Genomic DNA, 13799 nt, shown 5'->3' on the forward strand with positions numbered 1-13799 from the left:
CACACCAAAAATCTTCAGAGCAATTGTTTATTAACTGGTTTCTACTCTCCATCAGCACTGAGCTAAACTCTATTATGGATGAAATCTAAAGCCAAGTAAGTTGTTAAGTAGAAAAACAATGTGGAGAAAAAGGTAGAAAAAATGAAAGAAAATTAATACTGTGAAGATAAATACACCAAAATTAAACTTCCAAGCAAAAATTTAGAAACTAAAGTATCATAAACTTCAATTCTACCCTGAGATTCATCAAATTTTTTCTGCAAATGGCTGGATAGTAAATATTTTCGGCTTTGTGGACAAAATGGGCTCTGTAGCAACAACTCAATACTGCTGTCACAATCTGAAAACAGCCATATATAATAAGCCAATAAGTGATTGTGGCTGTGCCCCAACCAAACTTTATTTACAGGCAGCCAACTGGAATCCACAGAAAGACCATAGTTTGCCAACACTTCTCTACTGCCACAAATGTTAATTTTTATAATAAACCAACATGGTATAAGGAACAATAGGTAGGATATGAATATCTACATTCAGCTAAGAAAAAAATACAAAAATTTCAGTTCTCAGTTATCCATATAACAGAACATACTATGACAACTATCTAGGTTAAAATATCAGCTTTATAGTACAGATAAAGCAAATGATCAACCCCCATGAAATGAAGTCTCCATGGTTTCTAAAATTCCATTTATACAAATGTACTCTTATAATGAATGAAGAACAAATGGAAAATTTATTTCATATAAAACTAACTACACTGGGGTGCTTGGGTGGCTCAGTCAGTTAAGCATCCAACTCTTGATATTGGCTTAGGTCATGATCTTCCAGGTGTGGGATTGAGCCCTGCATCAGGCTCCATGCTCAGCCTGGAGTCTGCTTGGGATTCTCTCTCTCCCTCTCTTTCTGCCCCTCCCCACTTGCACATGCAAAAAAAATAGATAAATATTTTTTAAAAACCTATATATTCCTGTTTCCATTTTATTTTTAATATATAGAAATGGGATTAAATTTACATAGATTTTATAAATAAAAATAAAGAGAAGAGGAACTAGAGAAATCACAGAACAAAAATACTATTCCAAAGATTTATAAAATAAAAAGTAATATACCACAACCCATTTTAGATTTCATGAACACTATACTCACTTTGGGGCCAGGTGTTTTAAAAAATAGCCCATTGCCTTGAGAGCTTGTACTCTGATTCCTTCACTTGTCGATGCCATAAGTTTATAGATAACACTGAAGGAATTAAAATTAAAAACAAATTACTAATATATTATTCAAAAGTAAAGATTTAAAATACATAGGTATACATTTATTTTTATATATTCATGATTATAAACCTAATTTCAAGATATGGGTGAATTTAATACAAATTCCTGACATTTAAAAACTTATGTTTCAACTATACTGTCTTCAAGAAACCCGCTTTATACATAATGACACATACAGACTAAAAGTAAATGGAGAAACCATAAACCATGCTAACACTAATAAAAAGAAAGCAAGAATAATTAACACTAATTTCAAAGAAAGCAGACTTTAAAGCAAGTTAAATTATCAGAGATAAGAAGGGCATTGCTTGATGATAAAGGGGGCCAATTCTCCAATAAGACATAATAGTCTATAACATGTATGTGCCTAACCATAGAGTATAAAACAATGTGGCATAAAAATTGATAATACTGCAAGAAGAATAATGGATGAATACACTATTATAATTGGAGACGTTAACATCGCTCTCAGAAACAGATCCAGCAGACAGAAAATCATTAAGGACATAATTGAACTCAACAATACCATCAATTGACTGGATTTAATTGACATTTATTGACTATTTCACCCAGTAACAGCAGAATACACATTTTTCTTAAGCTAACATGGAACATTCACCAAGTAGCTCACATTCAGGGCTATAAAACACATGTAAACAAATGCAAAGATCAGAAATGATATATTGTTTGTTCTCAGACCACAAGGAGATTAAACTAGAAATCATTAACAGAAAGATAGCTGCAAAATTCCAAAATACGTGGATATTAAACAAAATGTTAAAAAATAACATGTAGGTCAAAGAGGAAGTCTCAAGAAAATCTAAAAATATTTTAAACTAAATGAAAATGAAAACAGGCTATTAAAATCTGTGAAATCCAGCAAAAGCAGTCCTTACGAGGAAATTTATTGCAGTGAATTATTAGAAAAGAAGAAAAAACTTAACTCACTAATCAAGCTTCCACCCTAGAAAACTAAAAAAAGAAGAGAATACTCAATCCAAAGTAAGCAGGGGAAAACAAATAAGTATTAGAGTGGCAAACAAAAAAATTAAAAATAGTAAATCAATTGAGAAAATCAATGTAACCAAAAGCTGATTTGAAAAAGATCCATAAAGGAGATAAGCTTCTAGCCAGGTTAACAAATAAAAAAAACACAATTTACTATTTTCAGAAATGAAAGAAGGAACATCACTACAGATCCCATAAACATAAAACAAATAATAAAGGAACACTATGAACAATTCTATGCCCTTAAATTCTATAACCTAGATGAAAGAGACCAGTTCATTAAAAGAGATAATCTGCCAAAACACACCCAAGAATAATTGATGATCTACGATTTTACTAATATGTGGAATTTAAGAAACAAAACACATGAATATATGGAAAGGAGGAAAAGAGAGGAGAGAGGGAAACAAACCACAAGGGACTCTTAATGATAGAGAACAAACTGAGGGTTGCCTGAGGGAGAGGGGTGGGAGATAGACTAGATGGGTGATGGGTAGTAAGAAGGGCACTTGTGATGATCACTGGGTGTTGTACGTAAGTGATGAATCAATGAATTCTACTCCTGAAACAAATACTGCACTGTATAGTAATTAACTAAAATCTAAATTTTAAAAAAAGGGAAAAAAAGAATAACTGATGATCTAAATAGGCTTATAATGACTAAAGATAGTGAATCAATAAATAATAACCTACCAAAACAAAAGGGCCAGAACCAGACTGGTTTATTGGTAACTTCTACCAAAAATTGAGGAAGAAATTATACCAATTCTCTACAATTCCCTTCAAAGGACAGAAGCAGAAGAAATACCTCCTAAACCATTCTATGAGCCAGCATTACCCCATACCAAAATAAAAATAAAAATGAAAATAAACACATTACAAGAAAACTACAGACCAATAAGTCTCATTAACAAAAATGAGGGGCACCTGGGTGGCTCACTGAGTTGAGCATCAGACTGTTGACTTCAGCTCAGGTCATGATCTCATGGCTCCTGAGTTCCAGCGAGCCCCACATGGGCTCTGCACTGCTAGCACATAGCCCACTTGGGATCCTCTTTCTCTCCCTTTCTGTCCCACCCTCACTTGCATACTGTCTCTAAGTAAATAAACATTAAAAAAAAAAAGATGAAATAAAATTCTCAAGAAAATATTATCAAATAAATGCAAAAAAACATAAAAAGAATTATATATCATGACAAATTTATCCCAGGGATGCAAGGACTGGTTCAAGATTTGCAAATCAAATGATATAATCTATCATGAAATCAATTAATCTGTAGATAAGAAAATTACTAGTATAAGTAGATATAGAAAAAAGCATTTGAGGGGCACCTGGGTGGCTCAGTCGGTTAAGCGTCCAACTTTGGCTCAGGTCATGATCTCACAGTTCACGAGTTCAAGCCCCACATCAGGCTCTGGGCTGACAGCACAGAGCCTGGAGCCCACTTCGAGTTCTGTGTCTCTTCCTCTCTCTCTACCCCTCCCCTGCCCCTGCTCACACTCTCTCTCTCTCTCTCTCTCTCAAAAATAAACAAACATTAAAAAAAAATTTTTAAAGCATTTGACATAATCCAACACCCATTCATGTTAAAAACTCTAAATAAGAATAGAGGAGAATTTTTCTCAACTTCATAAGGACTATCCACAAAAACCCTACAGCTAAGGTACCTAATAGCAAGAAAAATCAAGTCTTCCAAATAAGATCAGGTACAAGACACCACTCCTTTTCAGCCTTGTACAGGAAGTTCTTGCTAATGCAGTGAGGCAAGAAAAGGAAATAAATAGTATACAGACCGTTAAGGAACACACAGAGCTGTCTTTGTTCAAAGAACATCTAGAACTGGCACACACACACACAAAAAAAACCTCCTATAACTAATAAGCAATTATACCAAGGTTTCAGAATACCGAGTTCATATACAAAAGTCAACTGCCTTCCTATATTCCAATAATCAACAAGTGGAATAGGACACTAAAAACACAATACCATTTACAGTAGCACTCCCCAAAAATGAAATACTTAGGTATATACATCTAACAAAATATATACAAGATATGTATGAGAAAAACTATAAAACTGATGCATAAAACCAAAAAAAAGAGCTAAATGGACAGAAAATCTATGTTCGTTTACAGGAAGACTCAATATTCTCAATGTCTCAGTTCTCCCCAACTTGATCTATAGATTCAATACAATTTTAACCAAAACCTCAACAAGATATGTGGATATCAAGAAACTATTCTAAAGTTTATATGGAAAGGCAAAAGCCAGGGCAGCTAACACAATTACTGACGGAGATAAACAAAGTTGGAAAACCAATGTTATGTGATTTCAAGATTTATTATAAAACTGTGGAACCTGGGTGGCTCAGTAGGTTAAGTGTCTGACTTCAACCCAGATCATGATTTCACAGTTCATGAGTTCAAGCCCCACATCAGGCTCTGCTGCCAGTAAAGGGTCTGCTTCAGATCCTCTCTCTCTCTCTCTCTCTCCCCCCCCCCACTCCTCCCCTGCTCTCTCTCTCTCCTCAAAAATAAGTAAATGTTAAAAAAAAAGATTTATTATAAAGATATAGTAATCAAGACAGTATGGTATTGGCAAAAGGGAGAGCAAAGGTAGTACAATGGACCAAAGATACTCTTTTTGTTTAAAAAAAAATTTTTTTTAATGTGTATTTATTTTTGAGAGAGAGAGAGACACAGAATGCAAGCTGGGGAGGGGCAGAGACAGAGGGGCACACAGAATCTGAAGCAGGCTCCAGGTTCTGAGCTGTCAGCGCAAAGCCCAATTCGGGACTCAAACTCACGAACTGCAAGATCATTACCTGACCTGATGTCAGCCACCTAACCAACTGAGCCATCCAAGCGCCCCTCAAAGATACTCTTTCAAAACACGATGCTGGAACGTCCACACTCAAATAAATGAATCTAGGGGCGCCTGGGTGGCGCAGTCGGTTAAGCGTCCGACTTCAGCCAGGTCACGATCTCACGGTCCGTGAGTTCGAGCCCCGCGTCAGGCTCTGGGCTGATGGCTCAGAGCCTGGAGCCTGTTTCCGATTCTGTGTCTCCCTCTCTCTCTGTCCCTCCCCCATTCATGCTCTGTCTCTCTCTGTCCCAAAAATAAATAAACGTTGAAAAAAAAAAAAAAAATTAAAAAAAAATAAAAATAAAAAATAAATGAATCTAGACACAGACCTTACACCTTTCATAAAAATTAACTCAAAATGGACCTAAATGTAAAATGCAAAACTATAAAACTCCTAGGAGACAACGTAAGATAAAACCTAGATGACCTTGGGTATGGTGATACAAGATACAAAACCAAAGACACAATCCACAACAAAATAACTGATAAGCTGGACTTCATTAAAATTAAAAACTTCTGCTCTTCAAAAGACAATAGCAAGAGAATCAGAAGACAAGATAGACTGGGAGAAAATATATGTGAAACACACATCTGATAAAGGACTGGTATCCACAGTATACAAAGAACTCTTAAAACTCAACAATAAAAAAAAGGGAACAACCCTATTTAAAAACGGACCAAAGAACTTAACAGACCCTTACCAAAGAAGATATACAGATGGAAAATTAGCCTATGAAAAGATGCTCCACATTATAGGTCATCAGAGAAATACAAATTAAAACAACGAGATACTACTACACACATCTATGAGAATGGACAAAACCCAGAACACCAACAACACCATGTATGTAGAGCAGTAAGAACTCGCATCCAATGCTGGTGGGGAAACAAAATGGTATGGCCACTTTGGAAGAGAGATTTTGGCAATTTCTTACAAAACTAAACATATTTTTACCATAGGATCCATCAATCATACTCCTCAGTATTTACCCAAAGGAGATGAAACCATGTCCATACCAAAATCTGCATATGCATATTTATAGCACCTGTATTCATGACTGGCAAAACTTATTAGCAACCAAGATGTCCTTCAGTACATGAATGGATGAATAAACTATGGATATCTCAACAATGGAATATTATTCAGCACTAAAAAGAAATGAGCTACCAAGCCATGAAAAGACATAGAGAAATCTTTTTTTGTTTTAAGATTCATTTTTTTTTAATTTTTGTTTGTTTTCTTATTTTATTTTATTTTTGAGAGAGAGAGAGAGAGTTTGAGTGAGTGAGGGGCAGAGAGGGACAGAGAGAATCCCACAAGGTCCAGAGAGAAAAAAAGAGAGAGTGCAGAGCCTGGAGGGGCTGGAAATGAACCACAATCATGACCTGAGCCAAAGTTGGATGCTTAACCAAATGAGCCAACCAGGTGCCCCAACATGGAGGAATCTTAAATGCACATTACTAAGTGAAAGAAGCCAATCTGAAAAGGCTGTATGATTCCAAACATATGATATTCTGGAAAAGGCAAAACTATGGAGATAGTAAAAAGGTCAGTGGGAGCCAAAGATTGGGGGTAGGTGTGGAAGGAATGAACAGGCAGAGCACAGAGGATTTTTAGAGCAATGAAAATACTCTGTATGATAACCAAATGACAGATACATGCCATTATACAGTTGTCCAAATCCACAGAATGTACAATACCAACAGTGAAGCATAATGTAAACTATGGACTTTGGATGATTATAATGTGTAAATGTAGGTTCACCAACTGTAAATTCTAATGGGTGTGTTGATAATAAGGAAGAGTATACATGTGTGGGGACAGGAGAGTATATGGGAAACCTCTATACGTCCCTCTAAATTTTACAACTCTTCCAAAAAAAAAGTCTTTGAGAAAACCTTGCTTATCTCTACTAGTTATTGTTCCTTTTAATGAAAACCAAAAAATGAGAACAAATTAAAACATTTAGAAAATATGGTGATTTAATATACACCCATAAATATACTTATGCAAATTGTATAGCATAAAGCTGGTTCTGAGTCACTATTTTTTCCTCTACTGCAGGCTTAACAATGCCCTTTGGAAGTTACCACATTTAAGATCAATACAAAGAAAGCACTGTTTAGTGGTAACACATATTTAAATCCGTAAATAATTCTCACCATGGAAAGCAAAGGAACAGGAAAATGAATGATAATGACAACAGGTAATGAATGATAATAAAAAATAAAAAGCAAAAGACTGAAACATAAATGACATCTAAAACAAATTTCATAATCAATTCTCAAAATTTACATAATAATCTAAGTTTTTAAATAATCTCCGAGGGCATTCAGCCACCAGACCACTGATTTGAACATAAACAAAGTATAGAAAAATTTGAGTATCATACACAATTTGAGTAAAAAAAAAAAAACATTCAATTAATTCATTATACCATTTCTTCCCTCATAAACATTTAGAAAAAAATCTGAAAAGTTTATTATTATTTTAAAATACTAAGATTTTCAACTATCCTCCTAGATAAAAATTTTAATGCTTAATAACTAAGTCTGAAATGGGGCACCTGGGTGGCTCAGTTGGTTAAGCATCCGACTTTGGCTCAGGTCATGATCTCACGGTTCGTGAGTTCAAGCCCCACATCAGGCTCTGTGCTGACAGCTCAGAACCTGGAGCCCGCTTTGGATTCTGTGTCTTCCTCTCTCTGCCCCTTCCCCGCTCACACTCTGATGTTTAATGTAAACATTAAAAAAATTTGTCTTCAATAACTAAGTCTGAAAAAACATAACTATGAACAAAAAGTAAAGACCTTGATCCTCTAGTAGCTGACAGAAATGAAATATGTGAAAAGAACTTTGTTTCCTATTAAAATATTAATTAAAAACATCTAGGGGCGCCTGGGTGGCGCAGTCGGTTAAGCGTCCGACTTCAGCCAGGTCACGATCTCACAGTCCGTGGGTTCGAGCCCCGCGTCAGGCTCTGGGCTGATGGCTCGGAGCCTGGAGCCTGTTTCCGATTCTGTGTCTCCCTCTCTCTCTGCCCCTCCCCCGTTCATGCTCTGTCTCTCTCTGTCCCAAAAATAAATAAAAAACGTTGAAAAAAAAAAAAATTAATAAAAAAAAAAAAAAAAACATCTAGGCCCATAAACATTGTAATCTCATAAAATGAGATATGTGAAACTGGTTATTTTTAATTCAAATTGTATTTAAAAAACTATAACATTCAATTACTGGGACAACACTATTATGTTTATAAAAGTTTTCCTTCTGTGATTTAAATTAAGTAAATAAAAATTAAATTATTCGTAAAAGAAATATTAACATAAGCTTAATAGCAGTTTAAAAACCACAACACTCAAAGATATTTTAACACAGAATTAATCTATGAATGCTATAGCTTAACTTAAATAATCTTTGGTTAAAATTACAATGATTTCACCAGAAGATGAACTCTAGATCAAACTATAATTACTTTCAAATTTTTATTAGTATTAATCACATGAGAAGACCAAAATTAATAGAATAAGATCCATATACCTAATATTTATCCTAAAGTAATTTTTTAAGTGTTGAGTATTTTTCACTAAAGCAGAATCCAATTAGTTTATATATCTACTAAACATAACCACTAAACTTTGAAAAACCAAAGCGAGCATATTTTGCTTTCTGATCAAAGTTTAGTCCCTATTTAACACAAAAACCATTCTTCACATTAGAGCAGGAAAGTCCTGTACCACTTCAATGACATTTATATATTTTTCTAACTATTAAAAAATTTATAAATATATATACATTTCTCTATTGGAAATAGAAACAAAAGTAGAAAAAGATAAAATTAATCCATAAGAAGCACTATTAAAATTGGGGAATGTTTTCATATAATCTATTTTACTCTGACCGTACATATAATCATATAATAAAACACACACGGACATTATATATATAATGTATATATGCACACACATATATATCTTTTTTCTATATTGAAATGTACTATGGCATGTACACTATAGCAGTTTCAATGAAGAAAATATTCAGGTAATAGAAACACCAAAAAGAGTAATTTGAAAAGTAACAAATTATTTCAATCTGTTCACAGACATAAAAATAAATGATTAAAGCTCATGAGACTCAAAAATTAAAAATTTGATACTTAAAATTTAAACAGGGACTATGAAGTGACTGACACTGCATCAGAACACATAGGAAGAATATGTGTTGGAAATAACGTCTCAATGATGTGATGGTGAAAAAGAATTTATATTTAACAAATAAATGAGAAAGTTTATGTCATTTAATGGAAATTAAATTGCCACTTAAAATTTAGAAATGCTACTGACTTCTATTATGCAGTGTAGCATACCTGTATTATCTTGCATCAGGAAAGACTATCTTCCCTCCAATTTTTTCCATTTTTTTCAATTTGAGTCTATGTCACACTCCATTTGACTTTCAGTTAGTATGAAAGCTTCACTAAATATATCTGCGCCCTTTGCATGTTGGCCTTTAAAACTTACGGTAATATATTTTAGGCAGCAATGTGACCATAAACAGATAATGAAATTATATATCAATGCTCCATTTGAATTCTGTCTCTTTAAATCATGAAAGAAATTAAGAAAGAAGTTAAAAAAGAAAAAGCTCAAAAAAGAAGAACAGAAAGATGGAAAGAACAACAGACAGGCAGACAGACAAAAAAGAGAAAGAAAATCTACAATTTACACAATCTCATACTGAATTTTGGACCTAAAAATTATTTCCACAGAACTCCAATTAGATTTAAAGGAACTACCTACTCATCATTCCCAAATTAATTCCATTTTCTATAACTAATATAAATATTCAATACATCTCTTTATTCAGTGTTTTTTAAAAGTAGTTGAACCACATATAGACAGGACTAATTATTCACATTTCCATATATTAGTCCAATTTACATATTTTTCAGTTGTTCACAATAAGTAAAAGACTGGGAAAGTACCAAAATTTAAAGCATACTATTTAAAAAAAAAAAAAAAAAGCAAGAATGACTTCCATTAATGCCAACGTGGAAGTCAGCATGTCCCTCCACAAAAAAAGACAGAAATAAAATTAAACAACACTTTCACATGCAACCATTCAACCAACAAAACAACAAATTGAGAGGCATTAATTCTTGAGAAATTACTACACACTGAGGTAAGAAAATCAAGAGTTACAAGAAAACTAGATTAACAATAAGTAAACAATTAGGAAATTTCAATAAACTATAAAAAAGCACCACATGGCCCCTGGGTGACTCAGCTAGTTAAGCGTCCAACATCCACTCAGGTCAGGTTCTCATGGGTTCGTGAATTCAATCCCTGCATAGGGCTCTGTGCTGACAGCTCAGAGCCTGGAACCTGCTTCAGATTCTGTGTCTCCCTCCATCTCTGTCCCTCCCCCAATTGCGTACATGCCTCTCTTGCAAAAGTAAAATAAACATTAAGAAAAATTGTTGGGGGAGGGTGCGCCTGGGCGGCTCAGTTGGTTAAACACCAGACTTCAGCTCAAGGTCATGATTTCACAGTTCATGGGTTCGAGCCTTGCATGGGGCTCTGTGCTGAAACCTAGAGCCTGCTTCAGATTCTGTGTCTCCCTCTCTCTCTGCCCCACCCCACTTATACTCTGTCTCTCTCTCTCAAAAATAAACATTTTTAAAATTTTTTAATTAAAAAATTTTTTAAAAGAGAAATACAAGAATCTAGAGTTGAAAAGTAAATAAGAAAAATGAAAAATTCACAAGAGGCACTCATTAGCAAATTCATATGGCAAAAGACAGAATCTGTGAGCTTTAAGAGCTTTAAGACACAATCTGTGAGCCCAAAGAACAAAGAGAAAACGATGGAAGATAAATTAGCGAACTTTTAGAAACCTGTGAGACAATGTAGTATTCCACCATAGCTATAATGCAGGTGTCGGAGGAGGAGGAGGAGGAGGAGGAGGAGGAGGAGGAGGAGGAGGACGAGGACGAGGAGGAGGACGAGGAGGAGGAGGACGAGGACGAGGAGGAGGAGGACGAGGACGAGGAGGAGGAGGACGAGGAGGAGGAGGACGAGGAGGAGGAGGACGAGGACGAGGAGGAGGAGGACGAGGAGGAGGAAGACGAGGAGGAGGAAGACGAGGAGGAGGAGGAGGCAGAGGAGAAGGAGAAGGAAGAGGAAGGAGGAAGGAGGAAGGAGGAAGAAGAAGGAAGGAGGAAGAAGGAAGAAGGAAGGAGGAAGAAGGAAGAAGGAAGAAGGAAGGAGGAAGGAGGAAGGAGGAAGGAGGAGGAGAAGCGGCGGCAGCGGCAAGAAAAATTTCTGAAGAAACCATGGGGAAAAATCTGGCAAAAAGTGATGGAAAAACATTAACTTGCAGATTCAAGAACTCAATAAACCAAAAAAGGATAAAAACAAAGAGGATCACAATTAAACAAAATAGTCAAAATTCAAAGACAAAGAAAAAAGCTTAAAAGCATCAAGAGAAATAGGACTCAACCCAAAGAAAACAACAATACAAGGATGACATCTCATTGAAGATAGTAGAGGCCAAAAGTCAATTAAATCACAAAGTGCAAACAGAAAGCTATCTGTTAAAATTTTATATCCAGAATAACTATTATCAAAACATTAAGACTAACAAAAGTATTTTCAGATGAACAGACTGGGAAAATTCATTACTAACAGACATGTCTTACAAGAAATAAAGTCCACAAAGAAGAAAGGAAATATAATATCATAAAACCATTAAATAGAAAATAATTTTTAAAAAACGAAAAAAATCAACAGTGAGTTCTGGTTCAATGAAGATGGAGTGAAGCTAATAACAGCCTCTCAGTCTTACATATTAGAACCAAAACCACAAGAAAAAATGCGAAAAGCAATTTCCTAAGTACTAAACAAAAGCAGTTGCATTGGTGTAAAGGAGGTAAAACTTGGGAGAATTACCCATTATGAAGGTAAGGAGTCTCAATTTTTACTTTTCCCTTCTAAATCTGACCCAAAAGTGAGCCTTTATTTCAGAGGTGGATGTCAGAAGCTCAGCTGGCAAATAATGTGACAAAAACTGTCCTTTGGTTAGGGGAACTAACAAAACGGGTTTGTACAGGAGGTGGGGTGCGGGGAAGGAGGACACAGGGTGTGGTGTAGACCTGAAAAGAAGGAAATGGGAAAGAAAGATCCTCAAAATCTTTGTAAAAGCCCATAAAAACCCAAGGCTAACCCAAGAGATATACCTTCAAGGGGCAGACAGACCAGAACAGCAAAATCTTTCTGTATTGAAAAAAGACTTGAATTATCACCCAATTCTTCACCTAATTCCTGAGTACATTATGTGCAAAAAAGACACAAATCAGGACAAGACAGGTTTTTTAAATGAGTGATATCTGTAACCCCTACACACAGAGGATAAGTAGAACTTGTAGTCTGACCCTTATTAAAACAAGCAAAACATCAACATTTGTTAGAGGATTTTAACAAAACACATAGTTTATAAAAGAACATTCACAACATCTAGGACACATTAAAAACTTTCTCAACATACAAAGAAGCAAGAATATGTAATCATTTGTCACAGGAAAAGACACTGAACAAATGCTGATGAGATGGGCAAATTGTTGGAACTATCACACAAAGATATCAAAGGAGCTATTATAAATATACTCCAGAAGGTAAAAGGAAACACAGTCTAACAGGATCAGAAAATAGTTCTCAACCAAAAGAAAAAGTATAAAATTAACCATATTAAAATTATACAACTGAAATGTACAAATCTAAAATAAAATATTCATGAGATGAGCTTAATATCAAAATATAAAAAACAAATCTCCATAAAGTTGAAGATCAAGTTTATCATACATAGCAAGCTTCTTTATCAATAGACAGTATCAAATGTGAAGAACAAAGAAAGAAGATTGAAATAAAAAGCCCTAATATTCACATTACTAGAGACCCAAAGTAAAAGGAAAAAGATATAACTGAAGCAAAAAGTATGAAAATAAGGGTCTAAAGCTTATCAAAATGTGATAATTACAAAGAAAGCATAATGAAACTGTAGAAGGGCTAAAGAATATGTCTTTATAGCAAGTACAAAAATGTAGTACCTTTTACTTAGCCAACATTGAAATAACCATACATTTCTCATTAGAAACTATGGGTACCAGCAAACAATGGAAAAATATTTTAAAGTACTAAAATAAGTAAAATTTCACACAGAATTCTATATGCACCAAAAATATCCTTGCATGAAGGCCAAATAAAATTATATTCAGAAAAAATAATTCAAAAATTTATTTCCAAAAAAACTGCTCAACAAGAAATCCAAATACAGTTCTTCAAGAATGAAAAATGAGGGGCACCCAGGTGACCCAATTGGTTGAGCGTCCAACCCTTGATTTCAGTTCATGATCCCAGGGTTGTGGGATTGAGCCTTGCATCAGGCTTTGCACTGAGCATGGAGCCTGACTAGGATTCATTCTCTCTCTCTCTCTCTCCCTCTCTCTCTCCCTCCCTCTCTCCCTCCCTTCCTCTCTCTCTCCCTCTGCCCCTCTACCCTGCTCATGCTCTCCCATTCTAAAATAAATAAATACATACATACATAAATACATAAATAAATAAAACTGTAAAGATATGGAAAATTTTTTAACATTT

The 13799-nt window shown here is 34.8% G+C and overlaps 1 protein-coding gene across 6 annotated transcripts in view; it reads right to left on the reverse strand.

The window, feature by feature from the left end:
- The window catches only part of LRBA (LPS responsive beige-like anchor protein), a 779818-nt gene that overhangs the window by 615963 nt on the left and 150056 nt on the right, over nt 1-13799 (reverse strand). For all 6 annotated transcript variants that reach the window (XM_060655634.3, XM_060655639.3, XM_060655638.3 and 3 more), the window contains exon 18: nt 1150-1242. In XM_060655634.3, coding sequence (XP_060511617.2) covers nt 1150-1242 — 93 coding nt within the window. The remainder of the gene's footprint in view (nt 1-1149; nt 1243-13799) is intronic.

The sequence above is a fragment of the Panthera onca genome, chromosome B1, assembly GCF_046562875.1.
Source record: "Panthera onca isolate mPanOnc1 chromosome B1, mPanOnc1 haplotype 2, whole genome shotgun sequence".
Classification (NCBI taxonomy): domain Eukaryota; kingdom Metazoa; phylum Chordata; class Mammalia; order Carnivora; family Felidae; genus Panthera; species Panthera onca.